General features: G+C 49.1%; 1 protein-coding gene across 2 annotated transcripts in view; it reads right to left on the minus strand.

Moving 5' to 3' along the window:
* Nucleotides 1-15,463, minus strand: part of ARID3B (AT-rich interaction domain 3B) — a 57,140-nt gene that overhangs the window by 15,234 nt on the left and 26,443 nt on the right. For both annotated transcript variants that reach the window (XM_039238181.1, XM_039238180.1), the window contains exons 3-4: nt 5,260-5,331; nt 4,984-5,056 (exon numbers count right to left, since the gene is read on the minus strand). In XM_039238181.1, coding sequence (XP_039094112.1) covers nt 4,984-5,056; nt 5,260-5,331 — 145 coding nt within the window. The remainder of the gene's footprint in view (nt 1-4,983; nt 5,057-5,259; nt 5,332-15,463) is intronic.

A 15,463-nucleotide genomic window follows, 5' to 3' on the forward strand; every position in this document is an offset into this window, starting at 1 on the left:
CAACAATCCATCTGGGAAAACCAAGGTCAGTTTGCAGCCTTGAACAGAACTAGTCGGGGGAGGAGGGCAGTTCTCTGGGTGAGGTCTTGACAAAGCTTGTTCTCTACGTGACTAAGCAGTTCAGTCACCTGGTGTGCCCAGCTAGGGCAGAGAGAGGAGAGCCTTGTCCGTGGGTGCTCTGGGTGTTCAGAAGACGTGTTAGAGCTTCCATCTCCTGTGCCCCTCCCACCTCCATCCTGCCTTGACAGATGGCAACTTCTGTGCTACTGTGAATTGTCACATCTGCCCTTCCCTGAGAGGCAGGCCTTGCCCTGAGACCTCTCTCACACGAGCAGTCCTACCCCCATGTTCATCAGCTAGACGCTGTCAGACCCTACCACACGCTGACCCGCAGAGGCAGACCAGCATGCTCTGTGGGGCTCAGAAGGCTGAAGGAGACAAAGCCCGCCCACCGCCTGAACAGGAAGTGATGGAGCCGCTGGCACGAGGGGCCCTTTCTCAAAGGCGCTGCAGGAGAGGGAAAGAGCACTGGCCTGGGAGTTAGGGGACATGTGCAGGTCGGCTCTGTGGCCTTAGGCAAGTCACTTAACCTGGAAACCTTTGCTCTCTCTACCCCTCAGAGCTGGAGCTGTGGGGAGCAGCAAATCAGAAAATGGGTTGAAAGGGTTCTATAAAATACACAGGATAATAAAAATAACAGCAAAATCATCCTCTTCCTCCTCTTTGATGATGTATTTCTTTCTATTTTACCACCTAGAGAATCTTGAAGAATGAAATTGTTTATAAGCCCTTGCTTATCAGACTTTCAAATTAGTCCCCCTTCGGCCTACCTAGACGTCCCCCCCCGGAAAATCTATCGTGGAATGAACTCTCAGAAACCACCCACAGTCAGTTCAATTAGCCAGAGGATTTTATTTACAACGGGTTAGCTTTATTTTTTGCAAAGAAATACATGTGTATTTTCTACAGAGACATGCATGTGCGTGTGCACACAGCAAAAGGTAAGCAAGAAGGGGTGTCAGAACTCTGAAATCTAACCAGTCTTTCCAGAGAAACATGGGCGGGGTGCAGGATCAAAAGCAACTTGTTTAATTCAATTTGGCTTAGGCATGGAAAGAGGAGAAGCACTTGGTCTTGGGCTCCTCAGTATAGTTTTTTTTTTTTAATACCTTTTTTTTTTACATTTATTTTTGATAGATAGAGACAGAGCATGAACTGGGGAGGGACAGAGAGAGACAGGGAGACACAGAATCCAAAGCAGGCTTCAGGCTCTGAGCTGTCAGCACAGAGCCTGACTCAGGGCTCAAACTCAGAAACCATGAGATCATGACCTGGGCTGAAGTCGGAAGCTTAACCGACTGAGCCACCCAGGCGTCCCCTTACTATTGTTTTTACACCACTGTTTTGATAGAAAAGTGCTATCTTTTTGGTCACTGAGGGCGACTCATCTGTTGTTGGTAGCTCAAAAGATACAATCATGGACATAATACAAAACACAGAACTTGGAAGAAACTTCCAGATTTACTCTAATTGAACTCTCACAGTTTGCACGTAAGGAAAGGGCGGCCCCCAGGAGAATGCTTTGCTGGAGACCTCGGAGACCAGGGAGACCCGAGCCCCGCTCTGCACTGCGCCTCCAGCTCTGTCCCCTGCCATGTGCCTGCCGAGGGGCTGCAGTGGCCCTTTCCCAAGGCAGGCAGGAGGCAGCGAGTCCGACAAGGGGCGCTGCCTTGGCCTCTTCTCAAGCTCCTCCTAGGGTAGCTTGCTCCGATGCACCAGGGGTCACCAGGGTGCAAGTCCCCCTGGTCTGGCCCAGAAACCAAGGTGCCTGGAGCTGAAAGGCCCATCTGTTGTGGCCGATCCAGGCAAAGGAGACACGGCACAAAGCAGCGGTTGCGGCGCAGACCCTCTCCCGCCGGACAGGACAGCCGTTTTATCACCTGCAGCTGCAGTTGCTGCCTCCCTTGGGGCCCCGTCCACATCCCCTGCGGTGCAGCCCGCGGTGTCAAAGCCCCCCTGGCCCCTCTCACAGCCCAGGTGGGAGGCACCAAGCCTTTCAGACTCAGGCCGCTTTCAGTGGCTCTTGTGAAATCTATGTGTGTCCTTCCCATTAGCTCTGGAGGAAAAGTCGTCGGCCTGCTGCCGAGGCCTTCGAGGCTTTTCCTCCAACCCAGCTAACAATATCTGGCTCCTGAGTGCCCCAGACACTCTGATTTGGGAGTGACGAATCGGTCACAAATGTCTAGGGGCCCTTGGTCTCACCACTGTGTGAAGAGCAAAGACAGCAAGCCTCACATGAGTAAAACCGTGATCTGCTCCCAGTGGTCCTGGGCCAAACAATCTAGTTTACTAGCAGATGCTAGTGCTCCAGAGAGGAGAGCGCAACGAGTTTAGAGGGAACAACGTCCACGCTGTCGCCGCGCCTCGTGCTCCCCTCTCTACCCCCAGCACCCACTGCTTGGCACGGCAAGCTCCCTGAAGGCCCAGCTCTGGTGACACGCTCCATGTTCTGTGTCCACAGATCACAGTGCTAACTTCTTGGCCAGACACTGCTCTTTGGTCCAGAGCCAGCTGATTCACCCAGGCCACAGACAAGGAAGGGGTCTCCAGGCTGTGCCTGGCCCACGGGTGACAGCATGCTTTGCCTCTGCCTGTGTGGGTCTTCCACCTGTCACCTCCAATCCGGGGGAGGGGCGGACAGGGGCCCAACACCCATTCCTTAGACACTTGGCCACAGGAGGGGTGCTTGTGATAATGCTTGGCACAGGCCCCCGCCACCCTCAGGCAGGGTGGCCTGAGTGGAGGGAAGATGATTTCCATAAAGAGTTTCTCTGCAAAGGAAATTTTACAACTTCACCCTCTTGCCCATCCTTCTAGTGGTGGTTCTCAATGGGGAGGGCAGGGGGTGCTTTTCTTCCCTAGGGGACACTTAGAATATCTAGAGATGTTTTTGGTTATCACGACTAAGAGGGAGGGGGTGCCCCGACGACAAAGGACTGTCCAGTCCCCGAAGTAAATATGCTAAGGCTGAGAAACCTTGTATTTGGGGAACTAACAAGAAGCAAAATGGACTCCACTGTTTCCTTTCTATGGGTGATGCCGGCAAACAGTGAAATACCTACCTTAAGTGCTGAGGACAGAAAAAGATCTGCTAGCCTGAATACCCATAAACTGACACGATCAAAGGGAGTCACTCACTCCTGCTTCGGGGTTGCTCACAAACAGCCTAGATGGCAGTCTGGGCTTCCCGGCACATGCTGCTTTCTGCTGCTGACTTCCAATTATGGGCTGGCTATCCAGCGCGGGGCAGCTTGGCCTTCCTGTGGGGGCAGCTGAGTTTGGAAAACCGAGTCAGGACTGCTCGCCCGGCAAACATATCTCGAGCACCTCCCTGCCTTGGCCTGTGTGAGCACCAGGGACACAAAGAAATGACGGAGTGGCTGTCCTCAAGGAGCTCCGAATCTAGTGGGGACGCACAGTAGTACACAAATAATTTCCGACACTCACTCTTGGCTGGGCTGATCTCACTTCCGTTCTCCTTTAAAAATCATTCTAGGAAGGGAGACAATAAAGCGGAAAAGAAAACAGGGGAGCCACACTGCTGATTAAAATCTATATCGCTGCGGCAGCCCCTCTGAGACAAGCTCAGCTCCTGGGTTTGCACCAGCTGGGCTTGTGAAGCTTGTAAATAATTAAAAGGTAATTGGAAGGGAGACCGAAGTATTAAGTGGATTTTTCGCTCTCAGGGCAACCAGGGAGTTTCACTGCTGCCAGTCACATTATCTTCGGGGATTATAGTCTTGTTTTGCACTGGCACATGCAGCTCCAGATAGCAGCTGGAGGAGGAAACCGTGGGCTGCCTGGACGGCTCCGAGAGGCTTGGGGATGGGAGGACACAGAGACGCAAAACTTCCGATTACCTTTGTAGGCAAACCAGCAGTAACATGCACGCTACTAGGACAGCAGTGAGGCTTTAGAAGGTAGAGGAAGAGGAAGGGAGAGAGAGAGAGGGATGGGTGTGCCAGGGGCCAGGGGGAAGAGGGAGAGAAACACAGAATAGTACCTGCTGGGGGCTGCCATTATAGCTCAGCCTAAGATAAAGAGGAAGATTTCATTCCCGGGTCTCCATAAAGGAGTGGACACAGAAACCGAGAGACACACAATTAGACACAGGCAGGGTCCCAGGCAAGAGGCTGGTGGGAACAGCTCTGTTATGTCCTGAGGGTGATGAAGGTAGAGCTACACAGGTTGCTGAGGACCTTCTAGAGAGGCTGGCTTTCTGGCAATGCTTCCTGACTTGGCTGGTGAACCCATTGCTGTGACAGGATATAAAGCCAGGAAGTTGAGTCACTTGGCTCAAGACTCAGTCCCGCCAGGGTCCAAAGTGGAGATGTTTGGAGTGGGGGGTGGAGGTGAGAAGGAGAGAAGGACAGAGAAGTGAGAAGATGCATTATAAAGCGGGCGCCCACACAGAGTGCCCCAGACCAAGCCAGGGGGTGCAAAACCCAGAGGCAATGGATAAGAAAAAAAGAGTTAGCCTTTTCCTTTTCACGGATCATTTCAGATCCTCTCAACAAATTCTGAGGGACTTCTAGTCTTTTACTGGCCTTCTCACTCTCTGCAGGACTAGGTATGCCAAGAAGAAACCTGGTTTAAGCGATGTCCAAAGCTGCTATACGGCTAAGAGAAAGTACGTGTGAATTTGAAATAACACCAGAGAGGCCAGTTAATCAGAAGGGAGCAACAAAAATAAGGCAGGACCAAATCTGGATTGACCATTCCATTTCTCTTCTGCCAAGGCCCTCTCCGCCCTCTCTGATTTGGCTGTCAACTACTCTGTGAGGGCCGGAACCACTCAGGAGTAAGTGCCTCTTGCCGTCCCGGGCTAAGATGCTGGCCCTCTGCAGGGAGAATGGCGACATACACAGTAAACGCTCAATGAATATTCACTGAGCTGAAAAACTGAAGAGACTGCACACTCACCCCTCTTCTGCATAAAGACGAAGAGGTCATCCAGGAACTCTTTCCTTTCCGGGTCACCATCCAGTTCATACAGCTGCAATCCCGGTCCCCCAGAAAAAAACACAATGAAAAATTCCGTCTAATGCAGGAAGTCTTCCACCAGAGACACACAACCATCTATCTGTAGGACCACAAATGTGATCCACGGGCCATTCCTGTCCTTATTCCTTGGGGATCAGATTTAACAACCCACTGCAGTGCGGCCCCATTCATTACCACAAAGGAGACGTTACAGACCTTGGCAAAATCTCGAGAGATCTCTCTTCCCCGGCCTCCGTCCGCATCATCACTCCAGGCCAAACCACCATTCTAAAGGAGAACAAAGCACAGAGTTCAGAAGGGAATAGGAGACAGTGACAGAGGACTAGGCAATCTTTTGGAGCGAAGACGAAGACCCTCAGCAGTTGTGCTATCTTGGCTCAGACTGTACGAGACTGCTCAGGTAATGGCCTCTGAAGCTCTTACAGGGAGATCTTGTTCTCTTGCTTTCAGTTATGGTTCCAAAGTAAGAGGGAGTCAGGGGGAAGAATCCGGTTCAGCTGGAGGGAGGAGGGTGGGTGTTACTTATCCTTGATAATCCTGGAAGAGGAGGACACAAAGGCCCAACTTTCTGAGAACCTGTGCACCCCTAGCTGGTCCTCCAGAAGCCATCGCTCTGAGATGTGCCACTTTTCCTCAGGTTCTGTACGGCATACATGTTTGTGTGATTTTACGGCATGTCTGTCCACTACACAGTATGTTGTAAAGCTACATGACCGCTCTCAGTGGAGGATAAATGATCACAGAGAGCAGGCCCTGCAGTTCTGGTCTCTCCACTAAGCCTCACCACTAGAAGCTGGAAGTCTAGTGACCAGAGCTCCCAAGTGATATGACAGCCTTGAGAGCTTGACGTTATTCCCGAGGTATACAGACTGTGCCCCCAGGATGAAATTCATTTCTATTAGAGAAATAATGAAAACCTAATCCTAATTTAATTGATTAGGTTAAACCAACACCATTCAGCCAATTAAGAGGAAATGGCAAATATGCCTTTGTTTATGTTCTTGGAACCCGCTTCCTGCCTTTATTCAGTTGGGTAAGTCTTACTCCTTAGATTAGGCAACACATTCTGGGGGAAGCCTTCCCTTCACCCCCAGCTGCACTAAGTACTCTGAAAGAAATCTCTGTACATTTTGAGCTTAGACTTTAACATATTTTGGAATTATCCATCATCCTCACCATATCATAAGCTCCTTGAAAGAAGTTTTTCATCCATCTTTGTAGACCCAGCACAGAGCACAATGCCAGCACTTAGTGGGCCCCAGAGAATGCCTGACGAACTATAATCATTGCTAAAAGGCATCAACTGGGGCACCTGGATGGCTCAGTTGGTTAAGCGCCCGACTTCAGCTCAGATCATGATCTCAACAGTTCGTGGTTTGGAGCCCCACGTCGGGCTCTGTACTGACAGCTAGCTCAGAGCCTGGAGCCTGTCTTCGGATTCTCTCAGAGAGAGTATCTCCTGTATACAGGAGCCTGTATCTCCCTCTCTCTCTGACCCTCCCCTGCTCATGCTGTCTCTCTCTCTCTCTCTCTCAAAAAAAAAGCATTAGGGGCGCCCGGGTGGCTTAGTCGGTTAAGCGTCCGACTTTCGCTCAGGTCATGATCTCGCGGTTCGTGGGTTCGAGCCCCGTGTCGGGCTCTGTGCTGACTGCCAGCTCAGAGCCTGGAGCCTGTTTCAGAGTCTGTGACTCCCTCTCTCTCTGACCCTCCCCTGCTCATGCTGTCTCTCTCTCTCTCTCTCTCAAAAAAAAAGCATTAGGGGCGCCCGGGTGGCTTAGTCGGTTAAGCGTCCGACTTTCGCTCAGGTCATGATCTCGCGGTTCGTGGGTTCGAGCCCCGTGTCGGGCTCTGTGCTGACTGCCAGCTCAGAGCCTGGAGCCTGTTTCAGAGTCTGTGACTCTCTCTCTCTCTCTCTCTCTCTGACCCTCCCCTGCTCATGCTGTCTCTCTCTCTCTCTCTCCTAGAAATAAATAAAACATTAAAAAAAATTAAAAAAATAAATAAAAAGCATTAAAAAAATAAAATTAAAAAAAGGCATTAACTGGCTATTTGAATCAATTAGGCACCCCTTCAAAAAATATACACACATACTGCACAGAAGAGTCAAAAAGGCCCTCTGCTAGTGGGGAACATGAAATGTCATGGTAGAAGTCTACACTGGTCAGTGGAGGACCCAGTGGATGGGGCTAGATGCAGCAGGCCTGTCACTCTCTCATCGCTCCCCCAGGGCTACAGGTGCATGCGTGAGCACTGGGGTGTGGAAATGGTTGGGGAGGGACTTCTGGGGATGAGGGGCAGAGGTTTCCTGGGAGGACATTCTTTGGACTGCATAGGGATCTCACTGTAAAACTTTGTCAATAACATAAAAGCCTGGTCTAATTCCCTTCTTTCCTATCTTCCCCTCTAATCAAGCTTGCCTGAATGCAGGAGGTATTATTCAGTTATATTTTGGGACCATACTTTGCCTCCCCTACTCAAAGAGGGCTCGGAGATGTAGGCCCGCTTCCTGATAGCAGCAATTTAGTACATAGTGAGGTAAGTATAACCAAGAAGTGACACTCTGTCAGCTGAAATGAAACAGGCTACACCAAATTGTTTCCCCGCTTATCTCACAAGAGATGTGTGTAAGGAAGTGCTCAGTAAATGCTATCTGACTGTGCACTCATCATCTCCCCAGGCAGACATTGTTAGAGATCTCCCTATAGCTCCTCAGCTCAGGGAGGCCAATAACCAAGTGGGAGAAACACTATTTTAAAAAAAAGAAAAAGAAAAAAAGCTAAGATTCACCCCCACATTGTAATTACAGTCAACAGAAATCTGGTATCATCTGGTGGCAACCAGTACAATGAATAATCAAGATGAATTATGCCTGTCAGGTCAGCAAAACCAGACAGAGTTACAGTCCCCCTTTCAAAAGATGCAGTAGGTTGCCCTAATGCCCGGTGATTTTGTTTGAGCCAGTAATTCCTGCTGGAAAGTCAATTATCCCCGGAGCCCCTATCGGCTGCAAGACATTTAATGGGGGATCATTGCCGCTTCTGTTATGTCAGCTGTTTACTGTGGCAGCTCAATTCCCAACTCTCCGGCTAGAGATCTGAAGCTGATTCTGTTCACAGGAGGATTCTTTCTCTATCAGTCACCAAGAGAGATGAAAACACAGTTTTTTGCTAATTACAATAACTTCCAGGCACTCCGAATGCGCACTCAGAAACTATTTAACACTCAGCTGGGTGAGAAGGACAGAATCCACAACCTAAAATTCAGACAGGGCTTTCCACAGCAGGAGAGGAGTGTAAAAACAAGCACACCAGTACAACCACCGTGTGACTATGTGTGAAAATAAACACCCAAGTGTGAGAGAGCTCAGCTCAAGAACAGAGGAGAAGGCCTTGGAGGGTGGAGCCTGGGGGCTGTCATGACCCCTTGGCTTTCTCCAGCTCTGCTCAAACTAGACATCAGAACCTGAGCGGTGGGAGGGTCAGGCCCCGCACTAGCTAGGGCTTGCTAAATATGAAACACTTACAAATCTGCTTAGCTACAGGATTTTAGCCTGGAACATCCCTAGCTCAGTGATCACAGAAGACAGGACATTTGCCAGAACGAGACAGAAAGAGGGCACTCAACTCTTTGGGCGAAGTTACCATCTGACCCATTCCACAGATAGGAAGTTTAGTTATGATTTAAAGAAAACACAGGAAGGGAACAGGAAGGGTGGCTCAGTTGGTTAAGGGTCCAACTCTTGGTTTTGGCTAAGTTCATGATCTCACGGTTTGTAGGAGAGAGTCCCATGTCGGCTCGACACTGATAGCAGGGAGCCTGCTAGGGATTCTCTCTCTGTCCCTCCTCTGCTCACTCATGTGCAAGCATGTGCATGCAGTGATCTCTCAATAAATAAATAAACATTAAAAAAAGAAAGAAAGAAAGAAAGAAAGAAAGAAAGAAAGAAAACACAGGGGAAGAGTTGCCCAGGAGTGGAGGTGTTTTCTTTTGTCTAAGGCTGGGATGGGCCATCACTTAATCTAAAATACTCAGTTGCAGCTAATAAGGAAATGTCCGCTCTCTTTACATGACATGTCTCTCTTGATGTTGGGGCAGTTAAACCCTGCTTCACAAGGTTTTCTGGTTGAAGTAAGAGTACTTCTGGCCCTGCCTGCCCTTCGCAGTCTAGCCGGAATGCTGTTTCCTCCACGAAGACTCTTGCTTCTGTCCACCAGGCAGAACTGATGCCTTTCTCCTCTGGGCTATCACCAGGCGTGCTGGTTACCTGTGCCCCGCCTACAGCCCCAATCTGTGCGTGTCCCCCAGAGTCTGTGCGCATCCCATCAGCGTATCCCCCAGCCTCCAATACTGAGAAAGCATGGGCACGTTTACTGAAAGGCAGGAATGGGCTCCCCCATGGGATCTCGAACCCCACAACTCCTCTGTTCTCCTCTCATCCTCTCATGGGGAGGGCCACAGTCTTCAGTATTCTGATCAACTACTATAAAACATCGCTCACTTCAAGTTGATGTGCAGGTTTCTGGGCCTCTCACCAGGCTATGGGTGTGACTGCTGGAAGCCCAGCAATGATTTCTTTCTTAGAGGCTGAGCAGGGCAGGGAGGAGAGTGGAGGCGTGGCAGAGGTAAGTGTGGGGAACACACATCCAAAAGGAGCTAGCTCCACAGTTCAGGGGGGTCCCCGAGAAAAGCATTTCAGTTAAAAGGCTGCGGCATGCAAGGCATGCCAGTCTATGGGCCAGGGGACCTGGCTCTGTTACTGTGAGGGCCACAGGCAGTAGCCAATGGTCACTTAACTGCCATTTACAACCTTCCCAGCCTCTCCTACTTCAGGCTTCTCTTAACAGCTTTGATCTCACCAGGAGCTCACAGGAAACTGGCAGTTTGTTCCCAAATACCCATCCAAGGCTAGCTGTGGCTGCTATATCCACATTCAGCTAACTTTCCCCAGGGAAGCTCAGTATCATGCCTTTAAATCCCTCAAAAATGGAAGTGGAAGAAGGCTGGAGGAAGGAGTAAGGGGAGCAGAACACTAACGCTTGGGCAAGGACTGGGCCAGGAGCGTAACCAGCATTTTCTCACTGAAGAGTATGATGTAGGGGTGGTTAATTTAGAGATGGGAAAAGAGCAGCTCGAAGAGCAAGCTGCTCAAGTGGCCTAGGGTCTGAGAGTTCCCAGTGGCAGCGCCAGCATGCAAATGCAGGTCTGGCTCTCTTGGTTACGCTGTCCTGCCTTGTGGGTGGAAGAAACAGCAGAGAGTGTTCTGGGTATGACATCAGGAAAGGAGAGAGGGAGGAGGAGAAGAAGAAAATCCTCTGGCCACAGAATGCCTACAAGGCCAAGTAACGGCCCTTTTATCCTCTGGTTCATCTCCCTGGATTCACCTGGAAGTGCAGCCTACCAGGCGTCACCTGCCTGGGGGACTTACCTGGGGGGACTGGGGTAAGAACTGCTAACCTTTCACCACTACCTCCAAAATAGAACATCCTGGGTAGGATGGGCCCCGTCTTCCCCCAGGGGACAGGATGCCAGGGGAAGGAGAGACGGAGAGAAGCAGGTTAGCCTCTGAGAGGGCCAGCAGAATGCGGCACCTAGCACCGAGATGTGCACATAAAAGGCCTTGAAACAATAATGAATCAAAGTCTAACCTGACTGCTCCTCAGAATTAAAACGGTGCGGGGCGCCTGGGTGGCTTAGTCGGTTAAGCGTCCGACTTTCGCTTAGGTCATGATCTCGTGGTTTGTGGGTTCGAGCCCCGCGTCGGGCTCTGTGCTGACTGCCAGCTCAGAGCCTGGAGCCTGTTTCAGAGTCTGTGACTCCCTCTCCCTCTGACCCTCCCCTGCTCACGCTGTCTCTCTCTCTCTCTCTCCTAGAAATAAAGCATTAAAAAAAAAAAAAAAAAGAATTAAAATGGTGCTTCTCTAACGCTCCAACCCTGGAAGATCCAGAAGACAGAGGGGAAATGTATCCACTCCTTGAAAATCTAAAAGGCTGTCTTGCAAGGTGGTGGTGTTTTTTCTTTTCCTTTTTTCCCTAAAGCCCCAGAGAGCAGAACTAGAGTTAAGGGGCAGAAATTACAGGGATGACAATTTCAGGTCGACAGAAGAAGGACTTCTCTAGCAATCAGAACTGCCCAGTAATGGAGGGGGCCTTCTCAGGAGGTGGGCAGCTTCCTGTCCCCGGATGGCCATCTGTCTGGGACGTCACACTGTGGAATCCAACATGGGACAGGGCTGGATGAGAGGGCCTCTGGGGACCCTTTCTGTTGTGAGCAGCAAAGACCCTATGACAAACTCATTCAACACTGATTTCCCGAGAACCCGCCCCGGGGACAGCATTGTGCCAGCAGCTGAGAATACCCCTACCCTCCCAAAAGTGATTCTCCCAGATGGGATTTTTACCATGGAGTTGGAAAAACAAGCTGGACACACACACCATTTAACAGAGCAAGTCAAAGTGCCCAGGAGGTAGAAGAAAGGAGGGTGCCTCAGAGGTGGAGCGGAGATAAAGCCGGCCTGGAAGAATGGGTGGAGGGGAGATTTACAGTGTAAATGAGCACAGAGTGGGGGGATAAACAAGGCATGTTTTGGCAGGGAGGATTCAAGTCTGAATAGCTGAGGTGGGAACGGGCTGTGAAATGCCTTGAATACCAGGAGGAAATTTAAACTCTGAACTGTGAACAGGAGGGAGGCAGTGGATGTTTTCTGAGCAGAAAAATAAATGATTAAACCAGTGTTTTAGAAGATTTTAATGACCCACTTTGGTTGGGAAAAAAAGAAACCTACAAATGTGTGTAGACAGCAAATCGGGTTGAGATCATGGAGAGATTTCAGAGGGAGATGGAGAGATTATTAAAAAAACAATTGCCTATTTTTCTAGATTAACTTGAATGATGTGTCAAGCAAGACCCACCACTTGCTCTCCCCCTTCTCCCTTGTCCCCAACGAAGAAAATCTGGATTGCACTGAAATTATAGAATAGTCAGTGAACTGACACCTCCACAATAGTTAGCCATTCTAGTAAGGGGGCAGTATGACTCTTCATGTAACAAAATATCCCTCCGCCGGCAGTAACGATTTGCAATGCAGATATACTACTTTTGTAAAATGCATGGAAGATTTGAGAGGGAAAGCCAGCACTGGAGGGTAGGGGACAGCAGGACCAAGGAGAAAAGACGGTCTTAAAAGTAGCCACGTCAGAGAATTAACTGGATCTGGATGAAGGGGACGAAAGGGAAAGAGAATGAATGTGAACCTTTTCGTGAGAAAGGTATGTTCTGATGGAAATGGAGAGATGTTGGGCAAGGCATCAAACAGGAATAGACCACTGTCTCTGGTGGTGGTGGTATGAGTGTGAGAGAATGAAAGAGGAGGGGGAGGGGAGAGAGAAGCGAGAGAATATTCCACAACCCTGGAACAAGCCAGGTTATGGCAGCTGACAGTGGCAAGCTTCCCGTGAGGAGAGAGGGAGAAATTCAACCAGTGTTTCCTGACCCAAGAAGGCTACCTAGGGGCTTTCTTTTTACTGGGATTTGGAAGGTATTAAAAAAAAAAAAAAAAAAAAAAAGCCCAACCAGACCACGCCTCCAAGATCTTAGGAGCCAGCACTACATTCCTTAGAGCTGTACCTCCCCAGAGACAGGAGTGCCTGACTTTAAAAGCAATTAAGTATCTAGGCTATTTTGGGATTACTCCTTGACCACCTGGAATATCTTATTAAAGCACAGCTCAGATGTCCAAAGCAATTTTAGTTCCCATTCCTCACTCCTCCCCAAGGCAAGAGTTAACCCTTTCCTTCAGGTTTAAAGTGCGGAGGCTAAGTTACCAACTCTTCATTTGGGCTTCCCATATTCCAAAACCTCCAAGCAATCATCCTGTCCTTCATACATACTTTAGACAACTTTTACAAGATTCTTGAATGTTCTCTAAAGACACAGAACTGTAATGTGTTTCCTTTCTGTTTACTCTCTGTAATCTAATAGATTCTGAACCCCAAGGTCAAGGATCTGGCAAACTCCTGGGGTCTGAATGTCAAAGTAGTCATTAGGAAAATAACTGGACTTCAAAGGGGCTGATCTCAAACTCATGGATACTATTTAATTGCTTTGTAATATAAAATGTAACTAAAGTACTTGGGCTGACTATTGCTGTTGTTACTATTGTTATTTTTTTAAAATAAGCAACCCACAAACTACCTTTTCATTGGCTAGACGATGCTCTACAGGTGTCACCTATGCCTCACTGTGACTGCTCTACTGCTGGCTAGGTTGATGGTGCTGGAATGTTAAAAGCCCAATTCCCAGATCTTGGTAGAAAGAAAAGAAAAACATATTTGCCCTCCCACCAGTTTTAACTGGTTCCAGGAGGTAATGAGACATGCACAAGGGGGTAATGGGCAGGATTACAGGAGAATCCTAAAAGGAGATTGAAGCCCCAGGAAGTAAAACAGATATTGTTATAAGTAACACTGTTGGGCTACAAAACCCTCCTGATAAGATCAGGATTACTGCTCTTAGCTAAATCGCTCAGGCCTTGGAAACACTAGAGTTATAATTATCAGATGCACACCTTCCGCTGTCAGGTAACTTTAGCAGGAACCAGAAAGCACCTCCCCACCTCTTACTAGCAGCAAAGATCAATTCAAACTCGGTGGCTTGGAAAAAGAGCTAAGGGACACTTTCTTGATGAAGCAGTAGAAAGGAAGGGGGGGAGGGGAGAAGGAGGCAGTCCTACCTTCCCATCTAGGCACACAATCCCTCCAGTCAATACTTAAGATTGCCCAGAAATGGGGTGTTCCTACAAAATGAGGAAGAAAATCTGAAGTGCGGTGTTGGCGAAGAGGATGCCTCTATGCCAGAGAGTGAACTGGCCCCAAGTCTAAGTCGGCCACAGAGCAAACTGCCAGATCCTTCTCTCGGCCGAGTTCCAGGGGGCCACATGCTTACCCTGCCCTGTGAGCGATCTGCCCCCTGAATTTCCACACTGGCTCCTGCCATCCGTTTGGAGCACAGAGCTCAGGAAGCCAGCAGTGGTGAACAGAAAACACCTCATCCGACCTTCCTCTGACAGAAGGGAAAACTGAGATCTGGAAAGGTTAGGAAACAGGCCCCAAATCTGTGCTTCAGAAACTTTTCTCTAAACGAAACTTCTTTTTCTCAAGCTACATTTCTAAGTTTATTTTATTATTTTATTTAAGTTTATTTATTTTGAGAGAGCAGAGAGAGTGTGAGCAGGGGAGGGACAGAGAGAGAGGAAGAGAGAGAATCCCAAGCAGGCTCTGCACTGTCAGCACAGAGTCTGATGCAGGGCTTGAACTCATGAAACTGTAAGATCGTGACCTGAGCTGATGTCAACAGTCAAATGCTTAACTGACTGAGCCACCTAGGAGCCTCTAAAGCTAAAAAAAAAAAAAAAAGAAAGAAAGAAAGAAAGAAAAAAGATTTTGTTTTTAAGTTATCTCTACACCCAATACAGGGCTCGAACTGGCAACCGTGAGATCAAGAGTTGCACGCGCCAACTGAGTCAGCCTGGTACCTCCAAGGCAACATATTTAAAATTTTTTTTTTTTTTAATGTTTTATTTATTTCTAGGAGAGAGAGAGACAGCGTGAGCAGGGGAGGGTTAGAGAGAGAGGGAGTCACAGACTGAAACAGGCTCCAGGCTCTGAGCTGGCAGTCAGCACAGAGCCCGACGCGGGGCCCGAACCCACGAACCGCGAGATCATGACCTAAGTGAAAGTCGGACGCTTAACCGACTAAGCCACCCCGGCGCCCCCAAGGCAACATATTTTAAATGTACAGGAAAAACACAGTTTTTAAAAATGCTATGAAAAATTACTTTATAAAGTAAAAAAAAGAAAACCTTCGGGGTGCCTGGGTGGCTTAGTCGGTTAAGCGTCCGACTTTCACTTAGGTCATGATCTCGCGGTTCGTGGGTTCGCCCCGTGTCGGGCTCTGTGCTGACTGCCAGCTCAGAGCCTGGAGCCTGTTTCAGTCTGTGACTCCCTCTCTCTCTGACCCTCCCCTGCTCACGCTGTCTCTTTCTCTCTCCTAGAAATAATAAATAAAAAAAAAAGAAAACCTTCATTTCAAGCTTGGTACTCCATAGAGAGGGTTTCCTTATGCCAAAGACAGCTGCACTTCGTGTTCAAAGTCCGCCCTGCTCAGTTTTGAAAGCTTCTCCTAAGACTTGTCCCCACCCCACAGCCCCATCTTCGGGGAAAGCACCATGATGTGTGCCCATTCTGACTCTGATGCCCGCTGCCCTGGGCTGCCTGCCACCTCTCCTTGGCTGTCTTCCCTCATACACAGTGACCTGCTCCTCTGTGAGGCCAGTGCACCAGCACAGGGCCTGGCAGAAGGCAGGGGTTCAAATGAATGTCAGCAACAGGCACAGACTTAGGA

Source organism: Hyaena hyaena, unplaced genomic scaffold, assembly GCF_003009895.1.
Source record: "Hyaena hyaena isolate Hyena2069 unplaced genomic scaffold, ASM300989v1 scaffold_137, whole genome shotgun sequence".
Lineage (NCBI taxonomy): Eukaryota > Metazoa > Chordata > Mammalia > Carnivora > Hyaenidae > Hyaena > Hyaena hyaena.